At 39.2% G+C, this 25,493-nt stretch overlaps 1 protein-coding gene across 1 annotated transcript; it reads right to left on the reverse strand.

The window, feature by feature from the left end:
- Positions 1 to 1,018: 1,018 nt before the first annotated feature.
- Positions 1,019 to 23,415, reverse strand: LOC115357302 (semaphorin-7A). Its single transcript, XM_030048727.1, has 14 exons — positions 23,268 to 23,415; positions 19,793 to 19,926; positions 19,508 to 19,564; positions 19,181 to 19,279; positions 18,549 to 18,657; positions 17,486 to 17,593; positions 17,048 to 17,190; positions 15,925 to 16,103; positions 14,865 to 14,973; positions 13,869 to 14,064; positions 11,855 to 11,970; positions 10,965 to 11,110; positions 2,392 to 2,465; positions 1,019 to 1,449 (listed from the first exon to the last, which is right to left on the reverse strand). Exons 1-14 carry the CDS (start codon positions 23,404 to 23,406, stop codon positions 1,079 to 1,081), a joined length of 1,980 nt encoding a protein of 659 aa, XP_029904587.1. The 5' UTR covers positions 23,407 to 23,415; the 3' UTR covers positions 1,019 to 1,078.
- Between the last annotated feature and the right edge of the window lie 2,078 nt (positions 23,416 to 25,493).

Here is a 25,493-nt window from a genome sequence, read left to right on the forward strand (position 1 = left end):
GCAAGTCTGAGGTAGTATGCAAGATAGGAAACTGCAGGTAGTAAAGTGCACTGCTCCAGTCAAGTTCACTTTGACCAAAGTTCACATGATGCGGGACAGCTGATATTCCTTTGTGCTGATCTTTCTTGAAAAGCACATCTTTCTTTAAGGCACAGGTGATTGTTCTGACAACAGGCCTGATGCTTCAACATTTTCTTAAATTTCTCTCATATTTTCTCTCATTTATCTGTTAGGAGAAAAAAATCACCATCCAAATCTGTTCTTACCCAGATGTGCTGAAAGATTAATTCCACCTGTCTGAAAGCCAGAGCATTTAGTATTAGCATAAGGTAACATCCCCTTAAACACTATATAGGAACAGTTGTTGTCCCAAGAACAAAACACTCTGGTGTCTCCAAGAATTGGAGACGCCAGACGCCAAGTCTGTAGGAGGAAATACAACTTCAGCAGCTGAAATTAGAGTTGATTGTGATTGTGTGGTTTATGGGTGCTGAGCCAAGTCAAATTTCCCCTCTTGTAACAAAAAAGGCCTGAACTGAACTGAAGTGAACTAAACGGAAGTATTGTTAAAATAACTTAGACAGGGGAAAAAAAAGTGATTTTCTAGAGAGCGCCGCACTGGCATTACAGGAAAGTCAAAAAGCCAGCAACAGCAAAAAATCGGTGATGCTGTGAATGCCATCTTGGCAGAGTGATGTACAGTTGCTGAAATAAACGAAAACTATTTTTTGTATGTTCTTCAGTCATAAAATGTATGTTTCCATGAGTTGGACAACCTATTTGTGGACTGTGCAAATGAGAAAGCTTGCTCTTAACTTGGTAAGAGTGCTCTCCACCGCTCATAAAAATTTCTCGTACCTAAATTAAAAGCAAAAAATAGAAAACATTGGTAAATACAACAAATCCAACAATGAATAGTAACAAAATAAGAAGAAGTTGTCGATGCAAAGATGTACCACTTCCTGCATCTGGTCCATTGCGTGTATGGTACAAAGCAGGCACCCAGGCGTATAAAGCACATAAAAGCACCATAAATGCAACTTTGAGAGCTAAATCTGTCCTTCAGCCCTAGCCGTAGCTACTGTATTGCTATTACTGAAGTGCCCTGAGCTAAAACCACAGCCATCAGATAAACCCAGGTCAGTGGGCTTGATGCCTGGCCTGCTGCGCTTCTGTCCAGCTGTAGGTGGAACAGTGCTATGGTTCTGTTGTAGCCCTTCTCCGACGACACACAACGGTAGGTCCCCTCCTGGTCGGGTCCCATGCTGTCAATCAGAACAAGGCACTGCTGCTCAGTTGGGCTGCAGGACGTCAAGTTGTTAGGGTGATGCCAGGTGTATTCAGCATGGTGTGATGACATTGGGCACTGGAGGAAATACTTGGCCCGCAAGGGAACTGTAATGTGCTCCATCGATTCCTTTTTACCTCCGACAGAGAGGGACGTAGACACTGAAAACAAATACACAGTGTTTCTATTAAAAGTTTGAATTTCTTTTAACATAGACATCAAATTATATACTGCAAAGAAGAAAGGCAGAAACAAAAAGGTCAGCAGTGCAAAACACTGACCACCCCAGCAGTGGTGGTGCCATGCTCTACCCACTGAGGGACACATGGAGTCATACAGCTCCCTACTTTGACTAATTATTTCCAGCAAATTCCACAGACGTGTCCTGCGCTGTCTGCATAAACAAACTTAGTCAAATGTAGATCTGTTCTCCTGGATGGGGTTAGACATGGATTTTTTTTTTACAACAACTCTACTACTGCATGCCTCCAAAGAGTATGTTTTCATGAGTGAGCTCTACAGCAGTTTTAGCTACAGGAACATTTGCTTACAATCCCTTTAAAGGGCCAGGTTTTTGTGACTCAAGGCACAGGCTCAAGTTCACAGAGCTATCATTGCTGGTTCATTGCTTCTAGGTGCTCAACTTGAACGGTTTAGGCACTCCTTCACACCATCTGCTATGTGTACTCTTAATAATGCTGGGGTAGCCACCTGACTGTATTGGATTAATAGTCTGATCTACTGTTTTGTTGTTCTTTTTATATTGTTTTAGTTGGGATGTATTTGATATCATTGTATGTTATGGTAATGGTATGGTAAGATTATGGTAATTTTGTAACTAGTCAGACCGGATCACTGCAACATAGCAGCACATTTGTAGCACATTTGTAAAAGCAGCTAGATGAGGAGGAATAACTGAAGGTGTTCTCAGGGTTTGGGTCAATAACGGCTAATCAAACCAGCTCCTCTAATCCCCTTTAAAAGAGATGCGCTTGCCACCACCATTGTGGTTTTCAATGAAAATAAATGAACTTTTGTTTTGCATGTGACCATGAATCAGGGATTATATAGGAAAGGAACAAATATTGATATTCATAACGTACCTTTTTCAAAGGCATTTTCTTCTGGGCACTCGGTATGATTCTCTTCCACCACATCCTGCAGGGTCTCTGTCTCTCTGTAAAAACAAAAGTGCATCTGAGTTGGCAAGATTGACCTGTAACATTAAAAAAAGGTCTTTATATGCTGATGATGTCTGATGTTACTGAATCAATGCAACACCTCACAACAAACCAGTGGTCAAAACTATTACAAACTTGCCTTTTTCTACACTTGACCACAAAAAAAAAAAAAGAATAAAGCTGAAAATGCAAGTAGGCCACATAAGAGCACCCGAAACTTAAACAGGGTGAAACATAACAAATGCATAACAAAATATATTTCAGGTTTGCATACAACCACAAATTTTCCTCTGTACCATATTTTAGAAAGATCAAGAACACCTACCACTACTGAAATGGCCCTCTGACTTCTGTAATGTTGTGGAATACAATTCATTCCTACTGTATTTAGAATGCATTTCAGAAATAACAAGTACATCTGCATCTTGAGTATTTTCAACATCAGATTGCAGTGGCTGCTCAGCGGCCACGCTCTTTCCTGTGCTCAACAAGAGCATGCATGCTCAGTGTACTGAGGTTTTTAAATAAAAACCTCAGAGATCATATCATTGCCCATAATCCAGAAAGAGGTTCTGTGTGTGTGTGTGTGTGTGTGTGTGTGATATCAGTAATTCTAATTCTGACTCAGGCATCTTGAGTGTGTATGTGCTTGTGATATTGAGTCAGGCATCCTCTTCTGAAACACACTGTGGTGCATACTTTCACTAGCTGCATGAACCTTACAGTATAGAACTGTCTGTGTCCTGGGTTTGACCTTTAACCTAATCAGCTTAAAGCCATTAAATAGTCATGTTTTAATATTTCAAATACAATTATTACAGTATTGATTTTTCACCACAATTTCCATTCATAATATTACGGATTTCATGATTTATGTTAAACCTACAATATGTGATTTCAGAAGCTATTACAATCCAGAAATGAATGTGTGCTTTGTGGAGACATTTTGAGATGTAGTATAAACTAATACCAGCCTGCATGGACCAGCCATGTAACTGTTTTAAGGCCCTGTTCCCTATTCAACATTTTTTGTTGCCAAATTATATGCAGTTCCTCTCACTTTATTCCAGCAGTCTTGGAGTTGAGTGGCTTTGGCTGTATACCCATCAAAAGAAGGAGGTCAGCATGTGGGTAAACACATTTGCTGTATCTGTGTTTCCTCCATCTGAGTGATAGCTGGAAAAATTGTGGGTGGGAGAGTGGTCTAGTGTTTAAAGAGACCATCCGGAAAACCACAGGATTGGGGTCATGTCCTCATGCCTGGGAAATTTGAAGACGTGTCCTTTTTTCTCCAGTTTGGCCCTCTGTCTACACTACGCTAGTGTTTTCCACCCTTGAAAGTTGAGCTTTTCAGAAATGGTCTCCAAGTCATTGATCACCCATTGTATGTTGCTCTAGTCTAGATAAGTGTGGCAGGCTGGCAGCTGAAAGCCTTAACAGTGCTATTTGCTGCGTTTTTAAACATCAGCAGGTATATAACTGTAAAACTAAGTGTGATACCTTAGTATAATATCTGTAAACACATGAGATCATTGTCGAGGCCACTAGTAGCCTCTATCTCGTGCCAATTATAATGTTAGTGTTACTGTTCCTCAAAAGTACGACCTTATTTCCCCAAAACCCTGTTACTTCCTGTAGATCATATGCCCGGAAAGAACAGTGTCCTCATCCTGTTTTGTGCTAAAAAAAAATAACCTCCCATTGTGTGTGGTCAAGCACCAATGACAGAGAAGAATTCATTCCAAAATGCTGTGCCTCAATTTCAACAATTGCTGTCTTAAATTCGTTGCTCTGTATCTCATACAAAAAGCATCCAGATTCAGGAAACTGTGTCTAGTAATGTATGACAGAAATTTGTATGTGGTGTGGTTCCCATAAATACAGTCATATATACATAATAATCAGGCAGCCAAATGATAAAAACAGAGAAAAGTACATCAGTGCAAAAGTGAAAGTTCAATATGTTCTACATTGTTAGGTGCAGCTGCCTTTTCACTGTTGAGAGGATGAATGATTTTTATAGATGTTTATTTTGGCAATGAGGATTTTGTAGCAGTGACTTAGCGGAAGTTATTGAGTTGGGGAAATGGGAGGGGTCTTGTGTAATGACTCTCCTCGGACTGACCAGGTGTTTTTGTGGCAACTGGGTGGTGCCTAGTAATTTCTGTTGCATGGCTGTTGATCTAAGAACATTTTTGATTTGTTTTTGACAGAGAGGAAGTTGTTGCAGTATGTTACATTGAAGGTGAGAAATTGCTCGATGAGTGACTTATAAACAACAGTTAAAACCGCCTGTGTCAAAACTCTTGGACTTTTCAAAGAATGGTTGGGACGGTTCAAACATTCTCCTTCTGCCACAGCATAGCTCCTTTCTCTTGTGTCCATGTTTGAAAAGGATGAGGACACTGAGAGCCCACTGGTCAAGCATGACACCAGGGCCATATCCTCTGCATATCTGAATAATGTAAGTTCCCTGCTGTTTCAGGTTATTTCTTCAATGTAGAAAATCATTGGAGAAAAGGATGAGAGACAAAACAGGCCTGGGAAAACCCTACGTTTAAAGCTGTGCTCTAGGACTTGGCGATCTGTCCTGCTGAAAGCCTTGGCATTTGGCTTAATGGGCAAAGGCATGACAGTGGACTCCCTCCACACTTCCAGAACACAGCCGGATGCAAGACGCCACTGGAACAGCTGAGTGATCCTGTCACTCAGCTGTGACGTACTTTTCCTGAGCACCCTGCCTCTGAGTCTGCTTATTTTTGAAAATAAGTCAGAACCATAATATAGACAATGGAGCTATATCTTAGGCTATAGGCTATTTCTTGCAGCTGTGACAGTAACATTCATAAAATAATTATGAGCTTTAATAAAAACAGTTGTGGAACTTGAACTTGACCAATGTATTTGCAGGAATATCTTAATCCATTTAAGAAAAAGAAGTGCAATATTTTCACTCTCAGCAATGCGATGTCAAGTTCATGCCTTGTCTTTACCTCATCCAGACACATAAGAGAGGTGATCATAAATAACAAAACAAAAGATTTAAATGCTAATTTAACATGCCAGAATTAAATCCCCAAGCGCTCATTACAGCACTGTGGATAGCGCAGCAAACTTCAGTATACTGCATCATGACAGGGCCTTGACACACTGTCAAAATAATTCGCGGGCAATCCCTCCAACGCCCCCACAGCGAATCGTAATCAAACAGGCTACTGTTAAAACAAAAAATGCACCATCATCAGATATTTAAGTTCAATGCACCTTTCCCCACCAGAGAAAATCATTATAAATAAACATACTGACACATTTCACCCCCCAAAAAAATCATAACTAAATTGCCATCTTAAGTGCCTCTCTAACATCTCCGAGATCGACCCTCAGAGGGTTGAAGGGGCAAGTAGAATAGAATAGAATGCCTTTATTGTCACTATACACACATGTACAATGAGATTAAGAGCAGCTCCTTTCAGTGCAACCATGTAATAAAAAACAAAATAAAAAGATAGATTTCAATATAAATAAATGTAAGTAACATAAGATAAAGATAAAGATAAAGTTCCTTGAATCCTTGGATCCTTGAATAAAATAAGTAAAAAAAAAAAAAAAAAAAGTCTGCAACAATGGCGACTCCAGAAGTGAATATTAACCACAATGCATTGCAGTTATCAGCTAGTTCTGATGCAAAGTCACCCTGTAGGAGGGGCAAATGATAAAATGTGTATCTAAATAAGCCAATATCTATGAAACTACGACTGTCTAAAAAGGGCAGGTGTGTTTCTTTTAAAGCTCACAGAGGAACTAAATAGGAGAAGAGTGGGCAGCTGTTCTACTGCTCACTTCCCCACTGATGTCCAAGTGGCCTTTGCTTGACGTCTGTTATCACCAAGGGCTAAGGGGAAGGCAATGATAGGAAACGAAACAACTACTGACAAGCAGCTCTTGTGTCTGTCACCAAATAAGAAGACCAATCTCTTTCTATTTAACAAGGCTTTCCAGTAACGCACAGCTTCTTAGCAGGTTAGGAGGTTCATTTTGGATCCAATTCTCTGGAAAAACATTTCCAAGTCACTTATCTTCAGAGATCCTGCACCAATAGCACCCTTATTCCACACCTGGATGCTTTTTGTTTATATAATGTCCATTTTTAATTTGTGTCTGTACTATGGCAATAACAGAATGACACTGTGATCAAATCATAGAGGTGAAGAGAGGATATTTTGCCTCTCATGTGCCAGTCTCTCCACAAAACCATCCATGACTACAATAATGACAAAAAAACAATAATAAAATTAAATTTATAGACAGTTTACTTCTCCATGGCAAAATACTGTAGAAAGCTCAGTGCTGCTTGGCTGGTCAACCTGTGTATGACAGTGACTGCTGGACTAGTGATTTTTATTTTTCAGTAAATTAAGAATTATCTGGTGATGAAGATGCCTGTGAGCTCCTTGTCAGCTCAGATGCCAGTAGAGGTTTGCACAGATTACCATGGTTACAACAGGAGGCGATAATGATGATGACAGACTATGGGCCCTATCTTGCGCCAGACTCCCTAAACCCGCTATTTGCGGATTTAGGATTTAGGAAGAGGCGTTCCCCCGTAAAAGTTGCTATCTTGTGCACCTCCCGCTATCCGCAAAACACCTCTGCTACCCGCAGTGTTGTGCATGAACGAGTTCAAAAGAACGCGTTCATTGAACACGTTCATTTTTTTAAGAACGTTGAACTGAACGCAATGTATTTGTAAATAAAGAACTTGAACGTGAACTCGTTCAGATTATGTGAGAGTCAGCGCTAATGTTTAGGTCCAATTATTGCGGAATTTCCCTTCTCCTTTTTAACACGGAATATTGCGGAATTTGACATAATTTGAATGAAACGCTGTTTTTGTGTGGAATCTGAACGTTTGTCTGGGGAAAATTACATGGACGGAAGCAAATCTGGGTGTCACAACCCCTCCAGTCGTTTCACCTGCACCTGCACCACCAAGAAAAACATTACAACACCTGCACCGGCACCGTACGAGTCCAAAAGCAAAGAAACTTTCCAGCTACAGCGGCGCACTGACATAGCTTGTGTAACAACGCGAAGAGCGACCACTCTGCGCTATTTTCACTGGCTAACAGCAGCACACTGGCTTAGCTTGTCTATTCAGAGAAGAGGTATCACTTCGGCTTATTTTTCAATCTATGTTATCACATGCATACTACTGCTCATTCATTGGTAGCTGAATTGTTAGGTCTGTTTGATAAGTAATTTACATTTTTAAAACAAATAATTTAACATTGTTCAGTTATTAATAACATATCATTTTCACCTTTTACTGCTATAACAATGTAATTGTTAAATAAATAAATAAATAAATATATAAATAAAGTGTTGTTTATTTGTTACCTCAATTAATTTAAGGTAATTTCAATTTCATTTGTGTGCATTTTAGTCATAAACATTAAAAACACTCTTTTTTGGTAGTAAAGTAAAATAAGAGTAAAGGGTAAAAAACTGAATTCCCAAAAATTAAAACGGAAAAAACGGAATTTGGGAAAAAATAAAACGGAATTTGGGGGGAAAAAAGCGGATTTTATAGGGCCCTACATTGATTCCGGCAGCAAAAATCTAACCTTTCTGTGCAAATCATGTCCACCTGCGCTGAAAAACACTTTCAGCGCAGGTGGACATGTCAACTTCAAATTTGAAAAGGCATTTGGAGTTGAAGCATCCATCCAGTGTGAGAAAATATCTACAAGTCCTTGACAATCCCAAAAAGTCATCAGGAATGGGCAAGAACACCCCCTGCCAGCCCCAAACGACCCAAGTCACACTGCCTGCAGCCTTCAGGGGTATTACTGGATTTCCCAGCAACAGGTAGACAGTGTTGTGCATGAACGAGTTCAAAAGAACGCGTTCATTGAACACGTTCATTTTTTTAAGAACGTTGAACTGAACGCAATGTATTTGTAAATAAAGAACTTGAACGTGAACTCGTTCAGATTATGTGAGAGTCAGCGCCAATGTTTAGGTCCAATTATTGCGGAATTTCCCTTCTCCTTTTTAACACGGAATATTGCGGAATTTGAGAGGGGGCTACAGCGGCGCACTGACATAGCTTGTGTAACAACGCGAAGAGCTACCACTCTGCGCTATTTTCACTGGCTAACAGCAGCACACTGGCTTAGCTTGTCTATTCAGAGAAGAGGTATCACTTCGGCTTATTTTTCAATCTATGTTATCACATGCAGACTACTGCTCATTCACTGGTAGCTGAATTGTTAGGTCTGTTTGATAAGTAATTTACATTTTTAAAACAAATAATTTAACATTGTTCAATTATTAATAACATATCATTTTCACCTTTTACTGCTATAACAATGTAATTGTTAAATAAATAAATAAATAAAAAGTGTTGTTTATTTGTTACCTCAATTAATTTAAGGTAATTTCTATTTCATTTGTGTGCATTTTAGTCATAAACATTAAAAACACTCTTTTTTGGTAGTAAAGTAAAATAAGAGTAAAGGGTAAAAAACTTTTACCCGGATTTTATAGGGCCCTACATTGATTCCGACAGCAAAAATCTAACCTTTCTGTGCAAATCATGTCCACCTGCGCTGAAAAACACTTTCAGCGCAGGTGGACATGTCAGCTTCAAATTTGAAAAGGCATTTGGAGTTGAAGTATCCATCCAGTGTGAGAAAATATCTACAAGTCCTTGACAATCCCAAAAAGTCATCAGGAATGGGCAAGAACACACCCTGCCAGCCCCAAACGACCCAAGTCACACTGCCTGCAGCCTTCAGGGGTATTACTGGATTTCCCAGCAACAGGTAGACAAATTAATAATGGAATACATTGTTTGAGATTTACAGATTTCTACAATTCCACTAGGACAATATATAATTGTAAACAGCAAACAGTTTTAGGTGGTGATGGATGTCATAGTTTTCTTTGAAAAACAAGGTCAGTCTTTCATTCTCACTTTTCACCTAAAAAAACTGAAATGAACTGAACTTTGAACTAGTTCAAAATTGAAATGGTGAACTATGAACGTGAACTATTCATTTTTATACTGTGTGAACTGAACTTTGAACTAGTTCATGAGAACTATGAACTTGCACAACACTGCAGGTAGACAAATTAATAATGGACTACATTGTTTGAGATTTACAGATTTCTACAATTCCACTAGGACAATATATAATTGTAAATAGCGAACAGTTTTAGGTGGTGATGGATGTCATAGTTTTCTTTGAAAAACATGGTCAGTCTTTCATTCTCACTTTTCACCTAAAAAAACTGAAATGAACTGAACTTTGAACTAGTTCAAAATTGAAATGGTGAACTATGAACGTGAACTATTCATTTTTATACTGTGTGAACTGAACTTTGAACTAGTTCAAATAAAAAAATAGAACTATGAACTTGCACAACACTGGCTACCCGCTATATTATGCATAGGCGTGTTTTGGGCGTTATGCCAGTTAAACCAATCAGTGTGCCAGATGCCATTGCCTTTAAGGGCAGGATGCGCTATCCTAAATCCTAAATCCTAAACCCGCGATGGAGAGAGGGAGGTAGATTTTCTCAGGGCTTCTACTGAGGCTAAAGCAAGTTGGCTTTATATACATATTATATATTATATTATAGGCGAGTTAATTCGGGAGGTGGAGCCACATGTGTCCAAGTGGACGTGTCACAAGGTTGTACTGATTGAGTAAAATCCCCGGGCCACACCACAGACACACAAGAGGCAGAGGGGGAACTATGTGTAAACTAATTTATTGACAAGGTAGATTGGGCAAATAAAATATTAAAAATAAAAATATAGCACAGCTGCTGGCTTATGATAAAACAATAAAACGTGCTGGTGTAAGTGTCCAATTAAAACAGTCTTTCCTCTAAACAGTCTATATGAGTAATATACTCAGTCCATTCCGGCGGCGTCCCGGTATCAGTCCGACCGTGTGCGTGGCGAGGCTCCGTCGGGGCGTGCATTGAAGCCGCCTGGGCGCGCTCTCGTAACAGCCCAAACTTTAGGAAAAGCGGATAGCGGGTGGTCCTGACCACCCGCTATCCGCTATCCCTAAAGTGTGTGCGCAAGATAGCAATTTTAGGGATAGCGCATGAAACACGCCCACGGACACACCTCCAGGCGCAAATGACGGAGTCGGCATAACGGATAGCGGGTAGCGTGGGCGCAAGATACCGTTTAGGGATAGCGGAAGTTCCTAAATCCGCAATTTGCGGGTAGCGGGTAGTGGCAGCGGATAGCGGGTGGCACAAGATAGGGCCCTTTATGTCTAAAAAGCTACATACTGTTCAGTCACACACAAAACTATGCTGAATGATAGTACACATATAGAGAATAAAGTCCATCATATGAGATTTTAGACGCAGTGAAGGGGTTGTTTCAGTTTTTTACTTTTTTTTTTTGTTTGTTTGTTTGTTTGTTTTTGTTTTCTCAAGTGGTGGATAGTATACATGAGTAGTCTTACTGTGTATCAGGAGAGCAGTGGGTGCCATTCCAGCTGCAGTAGGGATCTCTGGCGAGGTTACACTCCTCACATCTGGCTCCATACCCAGCACAGCTCCCCACATCAAGCTGGACCAGTTCACTGCTGGAGCTCACATACAGCTTCCTCTGCAGTGATACAGAGTACAGGTACAATGGTCAGTTATATATGGAAATTGTTCTTTTAATAAAAAACAGATTTTGCCCCAAAAAATATTAACATATGTCTTATTTTTAGGATATCAATGATTTTGTAAATCCTTTTCAAAGCACCTCCTATTTGTGAACACAAGGCAGAAAGTGAAATGCCCCAAATAAAACGGTTACCGATACTGAGCCCTGTGACCACAGCCACAATCTTGGTCTTTCCTGAAATTTGGGAGTTTGTTTTCCACGAATCATAATTAAAGAGTCAGACAAGTTCATTTCTGGACCAAAAGAAAAACACCGAGAGTAAACAATGAGGACCAAGGTCAGGGGGTGTTTGGTTTTCTACAAACTGTAGGCCTGTAACAGCCTAGTAGACGGAAGAACAATGATTAAGGGTTATGGATAAACTTGAAACTTGAGCATAAACAACCGCCCATGGTTGGTCAGCATAAAGACCTTATGGGGCTATATATAAATGCCATCTTGCAGATTGTCTAAATTTTCTATCTAAACACTGTTGCTCACTCACGACAGATATTTTCCTGATATATTCCTCATTCCCCATCTAGACATGTACACACACGCCAACTTTTTTTAACTTTCTTTTTTCTTTTTTTCCCTTCTTTTTAACATCAGGCCATGTCAGCAACATCTATCTATCTATCTATCTATCTATCTATCTATCTTTTTAGGACTGGTGTGTAGGCGTGTTGTGTGACTCACAGAGGAGGAGTGGAGCACCATGCTGACAATGTGGGCCCTGTGGTTAAAAGGTCGATATTCTGAGATGAAAAAGGCCTGACTCTTATCCTCCATAACCTTATGAATTCTTCCATTCTCTGTGGAAAGACACAATAAAAACAGTCACAATGCAAGATGTGATAATAACACAGGATGAGTAGCTGTCTAAATTTGTCTAAATATTCTTATTCATACACTCACCCACCCACCCAGCCACCTACACACATACAGACATCCTTCCACTCCTTTTCTCTTTGTCTTTGTCTCTCTCACACATGCATCATGTTTCATCATTTCCTATGACTCGTCCAGTGCCACCTACCTAATGTTGCGATAAGGAATGTTAAGGGCTGCAGGGAGCGGCTTGATTCACCACAATTTATTTTTTATTCATCTTGTATACTGATCAAAGTCTTTCCACCTATCCTCTAGTAACACTTCTACCTCTGATGAAGAAACAAGGCAAAAAAGGGAAATGTGGGTGAAGCATTTATGCCTTAAAACTGAAAAAGCTGGTCTCTCCATGAGTTTGAACTCCTAATATGGAACATCAATAATACTGATCTGCCTTGGCTTTTTTGGTCAAGATCTATTTAGGATTAGCCACTTGATCTGCTACTGCACAACAAGTTTTTGGTGGTGACATACAGTGGCAAATTCAGATTTTGCATTATATTTATATGAGGTTTTGTGTAAGCGCATGCCTTGCAACAGTAGTATTACATTAAAAAGGCTAATTCTCTCTTGAAAATGAAATGTCCTGTTAGATATGGCAATATGCTAAAATGTCTCTCAAGCTGAGATCAAACTTAAATCAAACTTAAAAAATGTGCGACTTTTTCTTATTAATAGTACACCATAGGGCACATACTGTTTTCTTGTAATAATACTGTTTCTTCCCTTTAACAGAGGAAGCAGAGATCTGAGAAGTTATATTTTTGTTTTGCAGAGTTGCCATAAACACCAAAGTTCAAGAGTCTAGTCACACATCTGCACATGGCTTGAATTTCACCAAATATAATGCTGTTAACAGTTTTCCCATGGCACTTTTCTGTGTGTGACTTAGCTAAATGACACCAGACCTTGACACACAGCCGCAGGCGTGATACTGGACATTCAGTCACTTGCTGAGTCGCAACTGAGACAAACCATACAAAAACCTCCACATTCAAGTGCATATACAACAATTCTCTCTCTTTCTGAGATTTTTTTTTAGGATCTTGGAGGTCCTACATCATATATAAGCCACCTCTCGCAAAAACGCAGACCTCCATGACATTTGTTTTCGTCTTTATGTTTTCTTTATGTTGGCAGATGCTACAGACCTTGTGTAGAAAGCGCCAAATAGTTGTAGTAGTTGTAGCTAAGTCGCAGCCAGTACATGTAAAAAAACACAAACCTGGCCATATGCTGTAATTCCAAATTATTTACCAGCCACCTGGCCAGTAAGCCCAATTTATTTTTCCACCAAACCCAAAAATTCAATTTGGCACTTGGGGGTGTTCATTTTGAATCTTGGTAAATCCCTTGTTGAGTCATAACAAAGCATAAAAAGGTCGACCAAATGAATCCCCATTCAGTTCTGAGGAGGTGGGCGGGGGGAAACGTAAGCCCCCTGTGGTGGAAAGTCCAAGAGGGAGGTGTGTGGATAGAGGTTTGTTGCTGAACCGCCAACTGAGTCAGATCAGATATTTGAAAACATCAAAAAAATCAAAGTTGAAAGAGATAGATTTTGTGTAAATGAAAATGTTAACCGGCAGGTTATGGGTTCAATACTGGGATGTTTTGGGTTTGATCTCAATACCCAAGTCATTCCAAAGACTTAATGTGACCTGAGGTTTCTCTGCTCAGCTATAGAGGGGTGTGCAGATAGATCTTGTTGTGGAATTTAACTAAGGTGGTTTTGACTATGGCCCTGTCACTAATTTTCCCACTACATTAGCTCCCATGATGCCTCTGCACCAGTTTCATCATAAAAGAAACACACATTACTCACCTAGGGACAGAAACAGGACTGTATGGCTTTGGTTCCTCTTGTTATAGAAACTGTCAATGCAGATGTGAGTGTAGTGGTGGTGGCTAACGAGAAGTGGACCAGTATCGTTGAGAGGAAGGACTCTATCCACCATCTCTGAGTTGTCTTCAACTACCTTCAGGACATCAAAGGAGAGCTTTGTGCTGTCCTCAACACACTGAAAAAAGAAGGGCAGGTCAAACATTAAAGAATATTAATTTGCTTGCATGCCAGTAAAGGAGTGTCAAAAACTTTTTGCCAGAACTGGATAGTTTGCAGCAAAGGAAATGAAAGTTGTAACCAACACTTAAGTAAGAAAAGATGAAACACCAAAATTGCAGTTACGTGGTATTTCACATGACGGCAACAATGTTGATTATGCAAAGAGTGTCATTTGAAAACTATGTCAAAATTGTAGGGAACAATGAAACAGAATTTTTAGCGCCCCTACTTCCTTAATTTGTATTTCCGGTTGAAGCAGCTTGTGAGTGTGGGACATAATCATTGGGATCATTCAAAAGGAATGATCAAATGTGTTTGATCAATTCAATGTGTTATCAATTAAATCAATGTGTTATCAATTAGAAGGAGATATGCAGTTTTATTTGGATTATTCAAAATTGAGATGGCTACTATTTACATCATGATGTAATCATTAGAGATACAATCTTCTCCAGCACGTAAATGTAATGGGATTTTGATATATAAATACAAGAAAATAAAAAATGTAATTTGTGGGCATTTCTTGTTAAATTAGTATATGTGCAATATGCTAAATCTTTTTTTTTAGTTTGTTTGTTTGTTTCTAACAAAGCTAAATTAGTTTATAATTTAGCTTTTTAAGCCATTTGTTTGATAAGTAATAGCCCCCAAAACATTTAATACTCAAAAGTGAGGTTTACTTATTTATGCCATGAACCATTGTGCCACAGCAGGTGTCATATTTTTTCATTTTGAATGAATTATAATTCCACGTACTGTTCCAGGTCTTGGACTTGGGATTTTTGTGCTGTGCCCTTTGAAACTGGAGTGTCTGAAGATCTTCTCAATATCCTGTATCGTATAGACACACACAGCGCTCATCCCCCTGCGGAGACATGTCAGCAGGATCAGCAGGTCTGCAACAAGATGTTTCACAGTCGCCTCTGCTGCAATGTAGTCAGCGTCGGAAGCGGAAAACTATTCTGGGATGTCTGAGCAGATCTCAAAACAGCTGAGCAGTGAGAGCTCAAGTTAGAAAGAGGAACCAAACTTGTCTGACAAAGAGGAATCCAAATACGGTAACTCGGAGCTGTGAAACGTAATTGCATCATGTTGGCAACATAAAACTGTGGCCATACTGGGTGTAGCTGTTCTAATATGAGAAAGGGTGATCTCAAAAACATAGGGAATTTAGTACATAAGTTTCACCACAGTGTCACACTGAAGTTGCCCACCATCTTTAAAAGTCTTGATTTGCTTTGATTTTGCATTATCAATCTGTGATAAGAGTCTCTTTTGTTGAAATAGAGGATGTCCCATTTTCAAATTATAAATGGAAAAGTGGAACATACTGCTCACAAACCACTGTAATCACTCTGTCTCTTCTTAGGAGTTTGACATTTTGGCTTTTGAGGTAATTATTTACCACATAGTGTGCCTTCTGTTATTATTGTTACCGTTTCAACAGGTAGGCATAACAAGTGGTTCTCCTATTTGAGTGCTTTTAAACATTTGCAACTTTATTTCTCCAATGACTGACTTCATGCCAGCTTTGAAATTTGTCAGTCAGCAGTAAAAAGAGAGCAGTCATTCTTGACTACAGTGTAACTCATTTTGATCATATTACTCAGAAAGGAAAAGCCAGAAACCTTAGATTATTTCCAAGAACTCTTTCCAAAACGGGTAATCAGCATATTTCAGAACAAGTGACATTCACCGAAATTACATTACACACTACATACCGTTCCTCTTACTCCAATTTGATTGAACCTTGTCATTTAAATTTGACACAAGCATCAGTGTTTCTACAGTAATCTTATGTCTTATGGAAGCTTACCATTCATTTCTGAAAAGTGCGTACACCCTGGTGTGCTGCCACTGGTCTGCATGTGCAGCAGCCACATCTACCAGTTCAGAGTAGTGCTGTCTCCTGTCCCGGCCTCCACAGTAGAGCCTGGCATTCAGCTGGGACGTCCACATAAACTGTCGGTAGCTCTTGGACCCACCTTTATCTGCCTAGGAGCAACACACAACCATCCAATGAGGATCAATGACTTAGAAAATCGCTCTGATAGTTTTCATTTGTACTTTCTTCCTAATGTACTAGTGTGGCAGTTGTTTTATGCATATGTTTATTTAATCCCAATTACTATATCCTTGCTTATATTCTCTTTTTTGGGTTATGTTTATGTATTTATTGTTTAATTTCTGTATTCTATAACTATTTGCTGCTGCAATGACAAAAAATTCCACCCAGGTATATTTGAAGTTTCATCACAGCTTAGCTCACAAGACAAGACAGATATATACACCCACAGGTAAAGGGACCAAAAATGGTGTATACAGGCAGGGATCGACTGGGACTGTAATTTGTACTGGCTGGGGCAAATAGCTAGCAGTACTTCCTACCAGAAGTTGGTGGCCCACTACCTTAACATTGACAAAATGCACTTTACGCTTACACTTTACTACGGAAACTGTAGGAATGCATTTGCAGACATGGTCTTTCCTGTGACTATATGCAGGTGATGGTGCTCCACAGCCCACAACCTAACCACCACCTAACCAAAATGTCACACACATAACAGCCCCCTACACTAGCCCCCTAAACACTTGCAGCAACACTACTGAGTGCGTCTGAGTGAGGAGGGGTGTGGTTGCAGAGGCTGCCTTCTGTGCCACATTGACTGACAGAAAAGAGCAGCAGAAGGAAAAAAACAACAACCACGAGTCAGAGTCGTTATGAAGCAATTCTACAAACCTCTCTTTATCTTGAGAACTGGATCAGCCTAGTTGAAAAGATTGTTATCAGTGGCTAAGGTTACAAATAAATAAATAAATTACAATAAATAAATATACTGTGCTCTGACAGGCTACTGCTGGGCCACAGTTTTCCTGATGGCCAGCCTGTTCCTGATATTGACAAAATACACAGTGATCATTTTTTCTAAAGGACTTACCATGCAAACCTGGGACACAAAAGGGAGCCACATGTCACTGTCCATGCCAAAATCTGTGTTTTTCTCCTTATAGAAAGCATAAAGTTTGTCCTGCAGTGGATCATCTCTCTGTCTGCTGAGCACCAAACCCACATATTGCTGCTCTGGAAGGGAAAAACAGATTTTTTGTTTCATAGTCTTAGCATACAGACAGACTGAACAGATAGATAGAGGACAGATAGAACCAAACTATATCTGACTGAACACAGCTTATAAACAGATAAGCTGGGAGCACTACAAACTTCAACCTTGTGTTTTCAGGGTGATTACACATGACTTGCAAATGTAAGTGGTCATGTCTTCTCACCATGTGGCCAAGCTATGTTGCTCATTTTAATGTGTGTCTCATAACCCCTGTAAGGTTTTAGAGAGAAAATGTATGTGTCACAGTGTTAATACCCTTTCTTTGGCTTGCTGGTTCAACTCGGTTCTCCCCAAACTTGTGGATGCCAACACAATCCTGTGCTCCAGAGTGAGTGATATAGAGCTCTGAGTGTCCTCCACGTTCTGAAAATACAAAACTAACAGTTACCTATGAAGACTATCTTATGGGATCACACCTTTAACACTTTGTTTTCAGTTTGCAGCACAATCAGTACACACTGGTAGAAATAAAAAATATTAAAAGTCTTTTGTGTTCTGTGTGGTATTTTGTGTTTTCAGACACCGGTCTCTCCTTTTCTGTCACTGACAGAATTCAAATCAATCTGCAGAGATGCACTGGCTCCTTGAAAGGCATAATTCATCAATGCAAAATGGAAGTAGAAAATAAATTTATCGGTATTGGTTTTAATGTCTTTAATTCAAGGAGAGTCTGGGGTGGCGCAGACAGACGAGACACTAGTAGATAAGAGCGTATTGTGCATCCCAATTTATGAAAAGCTCAGCTGGCAAAGAGGTAAAAAAGATATCAATGTTTCACACTTCAAAGCTGAACTTGCAAAGTTTATATGTACAATTAAGCCTACATCAACAGCAGCAGGAAAGAGCTGCCATCCCCCCATGTGAGATACGGCAGAATTAATTTGTCTACCTCACTGATGAAGTCCAAAGGATTTTCAAACAGTTGCTGTGAAGCGGCCAACTTGCAAAGTTGCCTAATGCAGTTTTAATCAGCATCTCTGATCACAATCTGAGCTACATTTTTGGACAAATACATTTGGGAAACTGATAAAGTAGAGGCTTTGTGTAAGTTATCTACTTCTCAAGTAAACAAGTAGAACTGGTCAGTGAGAAACAATTAAGCAGTGTGTTTGTACTGGGCAGCTCCAGGGTGTGAATAAACACACTGAGAACAGGAAGCAGAGCAGCAGAGCCAAAAACAACATAAACCCCTTCCATGAATAAAAACATAAAAAACAGATATCTAGACAGATTTGTGGCACACTGGTGAAAAATATCAAGCAGAAATTGAAATATGAATCAGAAACTGAAATTTCCTCTTATATGTGCAGTAGCTCACCGATAAGGACGGATGGTTCGCCTTGCTTTATGCTAAATTCCTTTATGCTTGACTTTATCTTCACAATATCTTTAGAGGAAGTGCACGGAGATGATGGCTCTGAGATGTTCTGCAAGGGAATGGCCAAGAACAACCAAAAACAGCAGTATTAACAAACAAAATAAAGTATGTACAGTTGTAATTTCACCTGCTTGAGCTTTATTATTTAGCTTTTATTAATCTAGGCAGTTCGCTTAAAAAATGACTTCTTGTACAAGAAAAGAATTTAAATTCTGGTCTCTAATCTTTAGTGGGTTTTTGATAAAACAACTTTTTTAAAGTTCTGTTTCAATTACACTTGAATATTTTCTTAAGTATTCACATCATGTTTATATACATAGCCCTTTTTTACACGTACACATTTGCTGTCATATAAATGCATCACTGTATACCATAATATATCATATCCATATCCGTAATACATTCATCAAATGCATATAAATACACTATTTGATGTACTATTCTATACCAAGCACACTCACATTCACAACTGAGAAATTTATCTACAGTTCTCAGACATGTGGCATTCATATGTGCTTTTCCTTAAAAGTAATATTATCATCAATAACAGATATAACTGTGCTTCCTCCTACCATATTACAACATGTCGTATCCTCATTATTGGTTCCACACAGAAACAGCTGGTTGGCTTCATTCCTCTTGTGGAGCACAGTGATGTTATAATTACAAGCCTAAAAAGCAAAATCAATGTTTATGTTACATTTCATGTGTTCAGCGGATGCTCTTGCAGTATCTGGAGCAGCTTACAGTGAGTGCAACAGTATAGTAAGATTATGTCAGACTATATGACGGTAAAGAATCAGCTGTCACTCATGTTCAGATCCAAGTGATGACCAAAACAAGGACACACCAACAATACTGCATTACTTGCGATTAAATCAGGTTTTTAAAATACTCACTCCTGATATGGCCCCACTGCCAGCACATTCCTTCCACAGCACATCACGTCCCACAGTCTGTACAGAGACATAATCAAATTCTATCACTTTACTCCATATCACTCCATATCATTAATCTGTGTCAGCATTAAAAATTAATGGGATTTGTAGTGTGATTTCAAACACTAGATGTTAAGGTTCAAAGGGACAATGCAAAACATGCAACAGGCAATACATATTAATCGACAGTTATACTTTTAACATTCAATAATACAGTTGATTGAAGTAATGAAGTTTGTTCACTACCTTCCCATGGTTTTGAAAGTCGAAAGAATGAAGGTGTCTTTGTCCAGCAGCTGTGACTATGTCCGGCTGCTCTTCCTGAACAGTCAATATGCCCGTGTGATGTCCATGGAAACGTAACCTTCTGAAAGCTATCTCTACAATAAAAAGATATGTGCACAATAAACGACACCTGTGCATGATACAAGTGTAAATATGCTCTTGGAATGATGCTACTAAGAAAAAAAAAATCCTTTTTGGACACATATTCAAGATCAGGACGCTAAGAGAGTGTTGCTATATGAAAATTTTTGTGACAATAGGTTATTTGCACTGTAGCCTATTGATTTTTTATTTATTTATTTAATTTGGGCAAACCGGCCAAAATATCAACTCATAGGCTACTGAACATGTGAATACTTCCTGAAAAAACAAACAAACAAACAAAAAACTGCAGTAAAATATATACAAAGGAGAAAAAACTCTGCCACTGCACGACAGATAATCATTTTGGGCAACACTTTTTTAAAACAGCCTATGATTTACAGTATAATTTCCTGACCCAACTTACAATGTAATTCCCTGTATGAATATGAATCGATACATGTAAAATACGTACCAGTTATAGTTCTACTTAAATGTAGGTACAACAGAAGAAAAACAAAGCTGAATCGTGAGCAACAGCGACATCCTGCTGCACCAATCTAAGTAAATATTGAATAATGTATCCCATTGTGGAGATGTGCTAACACAGTGCAATAAAAACAAATGATGTTGCCCTTTGCTCATGGCAGTTATGACAGGTGTGCTTTCAACAGGCATACTACACACATACACACTGCAGGGGGATATTATGCGTCTTCTACTTTACTGTATGATTTGGAATAATAACAACTCCCAAAATGCATCTATACTTTTGAAATTAGCTCCTAGCAGGCATGTTTGAGTCCATTCTGCAGCACTACAGGCAGGCTGGAGTAGAAAACCAACTTACATCTCTCAAGTGCACAGCCAATGAAGGCTTGTGCTGTTATCTGAGAGGAGTATTAAAAACTAATGGCAGGCCTACAGTAATGTAATAATACAATAATAATAGCAAGAGTAAAATATTTTTCATAACCATGCACACTATATGATTGTGTACTTAAAATAATGAATACTAGGCTCTTTTGTAGCTCATTAAACATTCAAGATTAGCTGTTTGATCCAACTTCATCTATGTTATATTACAAAACTGTAGTGTTAGCTCTTTGCCCACCTCTCAGACAACAATATAAGCTTTCCATAGCAGTGCACTTGAGAGAGGTAAGTTGGTTTTCTACTCCAGCCTGCACATCATGTGCAACACATTCTGCTTCCCAGGTCGTCTAATACCGCAGCTTGGTCATGTCTTTTGTGTCTCATGCTGATGCCAAAAGGCAGCCATGTCACACGGTTAGGTTTAGAAACAACACCGTGTGGTTAAGGTTAGGGAAAGATTAGGTTTTGGCAACAAAATGGAAACTGCACATGGCCTTGGTCTGGAAACAGGAATCAAACTGCAGAAGAGTGTGAACAAGCTGTGGTATTTAACATCCTGGAAATGAGAGTGGGTTACAACGAGCCCAGTACAGACCCATTACTTCACAACCGTTTTTTTTTTTCAAATCATAGGAGACATTTGAATCATGACCCCCTGGAGTGTGAGTGGAGCTGGTAGGTACACCAGTAAGAAATTATTATCATAACTTCCATGAAGAAAGGACAAAAGCATTTATTTTTATTGCACTTTTTGGTAGCCCATCACAACTGTAGAATTATACCACAATTATTAATTAGACCATCAATGAAAAGGTAGCCTTCAGTTCAGCACATTATCCACCGGTTGGCACTGTTTACCAGCACTGCATCCCGAATGTACCCAGTATTTACAAAACTACTGTACTTACCGTATAATTTATGCATCCTTATCTCCAAAATTCCCAAATGTTATTCTCTTTTTCCTCATTATTTTTTTCCCTCTGTGTAGGCTACCTACTTTTACTTTTACTAGTAGTAGGAGCCGGTAAGTACTGAATATATAGTGAGTCATACACTGTATTTTGTGGGAAATTACACTGTAAATAACAGGCTGTATTATGAAATGTCACCTGATGCAAACAGGAAAACTGTAAATCTGCATGTTTGTCAGGGTTTTTCTGGGGTGCTGTCAATCCGGGAAGAGAAGTCATTTCACCAGTGGTCAATGAAGCTATCAACTTATTCAGAACACACTGAAACTCTGCTATTCAGGGTTTGAAGTATGATGTGTATTTTTTTCCCAGTTGTCTCAGTTTCACTTTCACAGCATGTGCTGCTGTAGGGTGAGGGTATACTGCTGAGGTTATATACTGCTGATATTCCTGAACCTCCCCATATCCTCTCTAGGACAAGGACACAGCTCTCTCTCTGTCTACTTCTCTCTCTCTCTCCCTCCCTGCTTTTTCTCTCTCTTTGTCTCATGTTTTTGTCTTTTGTATTGTTTCTATTGTAAACACTTTTTCCAAACTGTTTTCCCAAAATGCCCTAAAGGTAATTATAGTCCTCACTGTCAACCTTACACCACTGAATCCACAACTACACATGGATGCATGCATTAAGCGCTGACAGCATTGATATCAGTGCTATATTATAAAATGATAATAATAATAATAATGGTGAGTTCTATAATTCATGTAGTCTACCTTTTCTCTCTGTCTTTTTCTCCCTATCACCACAGCCTATGACTATTCCTACAGGCAGGGATCTCTAGTGGTCCTGATGTAATTCTCCCATAATATCACTGACGGCTCAGGTGCTTCTTATCATTTTCCTACTGGGAATTAATCTTAAATTCACAAAAAGTAATCCCTCAGTTCCTCGGCTGTGCTGGGAGGCAGGTAGAGCCGCGGAGGAGGCAGGTGGTGCAGCAGTGAATGGGTCTATCAATCAAGAGACGCTAGATCCGTGTCCACCGTCAGGTGACAGACGCACCATGGGTTTTTCCACGTTATCTTACCTTGCCGTAAGCCAGGGTGGTTTCATGGCTATACTTAACCCTGTCTCTAAACTTGGTTAAAGCAACGAAAATGGTTTAAATGTCGCCCGACGTGATGTTTCACGTTTCAAATCAATATATATCACAAGTAGTACTGCAAGATGTTGATCAGAAACGTAACGTTAGCCTACTTGTGATAAAGACATATACGTAATTAAGAAATGCGCAGATTAGTTGTATAGGGACGTAATTTTTAGGAGACAGTGTTGAACAACGTTACGACTGTTTTGTTCTTTACGCATTAAAACCGTGTGTTTTCTTGCACTGCGGTCCAAAACATCACGGCACCTCGAAAAGCAGGAATTAAACATAGACAAAACACCAGCTACCGTAGCGCTTGTATGTCCAAGTCCAACTTTAAACGGACCGATAATTATAAGAACTAAACCTCAAATGTAGTTTCCAATTTAAATATAAAGAAGGGAAAAAGTAGGTGCAACTTACCCTTGTCTGTAAATGTCATCCTGGGCAAATATGTAGAGTTCCCTTCTGACAAATTGTTTTTCTGACAAGTTATTATTAATAATAATAATAACGACTTTATGCTTAAATGGCGCATTTTGTCCTGAGTGAGATACATCATCCAGCATCTGTTACTGAGCATAGGGAAGAGATAAGTGACAGGCCCTGTGTAAATGCGGTGTGTCCAGTAGTGTCGAGGGAGGGGCTGGTATCACTGCTGGCAGAGACCACATGAACAGAGAAAAATTGGTAGGCTAACAGACAGCATATACTGAAGCATGATAGGCCTACTTTAAATGAATAAATACGTAATTACATTTATATGATGTAGTCCTTTTGGGAAAGTTGGAAAATTAATATAAATGAAGTTGTACGAGCAGAACAATGGTATAAATAGATCAACACAAATGTTACTTAGACATAAAAAAGGAAAAATATTAACTGATAATGATGAGCTCCTAACATGGGGCAGCTGGTATTTAGTGAACTAAATTAGGATATTAAAGACTCTTCAGAAGGTAATAAGCAGCCATGTAATGGAAGAGTGTGTTCAGTTTTGTTTTGTTTTAACCAGATGATATAAAATATTGTGCTGTTAGAAAGATAGTGTGCCAACAAAAGAAAGGCCTGTGTTGAGTCTTGTCTGAGGACTGAAACATCTTTTCATTTGTGAATACTTAGTAATTTTTGCATCAGTGAAGCTGTTCCTGGCTGTAGTAACTGTACCACTTACTATGGCTTGGCTTGTAGGCTATATTTCTGTGAATGATGTGATACGTAGGCCTACAGATGCTGAACGCTCCGATTGTTGAAATTTGAACCCAATATGTTGAGACAGGCTCTATCCCCACATGACCCTGAAAAAGAATCAGCAGCCATGGAAATTAATGAATAAATAAACCTGCCACACACTGGCTGCTGAGGGTGAAGTCAATGACAGCACTGTGGGCACACACGTTACGAAAAAGTTGCCAGTCCAAAATTAAACGATGATGAATGACTTTGTGTGTAACTTAACTTTTTTTTTTTTTTTTTTTTTTTGACCTTAACAAGAACTTCATAGAGACCACAACAGAAAAGCATTTGTATGGAAGCCATAAGATGGAAATACCACGATGGAAATAGAAATGGAAATACCAGTTAGGAAGACAGCCATTCATGGGCTTGTAAACAGCAGGGGTGTGTGTCTGTGCTGGGCAAAACAACAGTCCAGTAAGGATATTGTGTGTTTCTCTGACTACAATTTCATCCAGTCATTTATAAGGTACAAGGTAAAGATACCATTGACAAAAGACATTAAACTGCATACATAAAAAGATATAATAATGAAATCCATCAAAGCTTCATATCCAATGTCTGTGTCTTTCCATTTATTAACCTGACTGCAATGGGATGAATGACCTTGCAGTTTTGATGTTACATTGCAAAACTCGACCCATTGTTTCATTGAAATTTCACGTAAGGAAGGTGAGTGGTGTGATTAAGAAACCACTCACCATTGTACATTGCTGTGCAACAGACATCTGGACGCACCCAGTGACTCCACTTACCATCCTGACAACAATACACTTTGTACAGCAGATTTATAAAACGGCTGTAAAATGTGACAGCCAACATTTAAAGACTTTGAAGGAAAAGCATGTAATACTGTTGGTTAGGTTTGTCAGGAGGTTCTGTGTCAACTCTGGTAAAAGAAACCTCTGACTTCCTTCCAAAATCGATGACTATCTTTTCTTTTGAACACGAAACTCTTAGATGAACTCAACTAAACTGATAAAGGCAGAATTCAGTTTCCTGGTCTCTTCCTTTGAACATCTGAAAGAGAAGACATGTGGTTTTCGAAATCCAACCAAGGCAGTGTCATCTGTGTTTCTGAAAAAGGTACAATTTGAAAAGGTGTATAAAATCGTTGCGTAAACAGCACAGCCCTGTGGAGCCCCAGTGCTGATGGGTCTCTAGGAGGAGGTGACAGAGTTGAACCATTCCATTTGACTACAGTTCACTGATACATTGCTGATTCAGCTTTAAAGCCAACCCCAGATTCGTCAGTCTACCTGCCAGCAGGTAGAGTTGAATGGCATTGAAAGCACTGCTGAAATCTATGAAAATGAGGACGATGAGGATATGTGCTTGTTCAAGAAGTTAAATGCTGTTCAAATGCCATCATCAACACTGCATCCTCCACCCAACGAGCTGATAGGCAAAGAA

This window comes from Myripristis murdjan, chromosome 3, assembly GCF_902150065.1.
Source record: "Myripristis murdjan chromosome 3, fMyrMur1.1, whole genome shotgun sequence".
Lineage (NCBI taxonomy): Eukaryota > Metazoa > Chordata > Actinopteri > Holocentriformes > Holocentridae > Myripristis > Myripristis murdjan.

What these genes read in the sequence shown, in the direction of transcription:
- LOC115357302 (XM_030048727.1), bottom strand. Translation starts at nt 23,406, where the DNA reads ATGATGTATCTCACTCAGGACAAAATGCGCCATTTAAGCATAAAGTCG. An exon ending in ATACGACATGTTGTAATATG is followed by an intron (nt 18,658 to 19,180) that starts GTAGGAGGAAGC and finishes ATTCCCTTGCAG; the next exon opens with AACATCTCAGAGCCATCATC. An exon ending in CACTGCTCTCCTGATACACA is followed by an intron (nt 2,466 to 10,964) that starts GTAAGACTACTC and finishes TTGTTTTTACAG; the next exon opens with AGAGACAGAGACCCTGCAGG.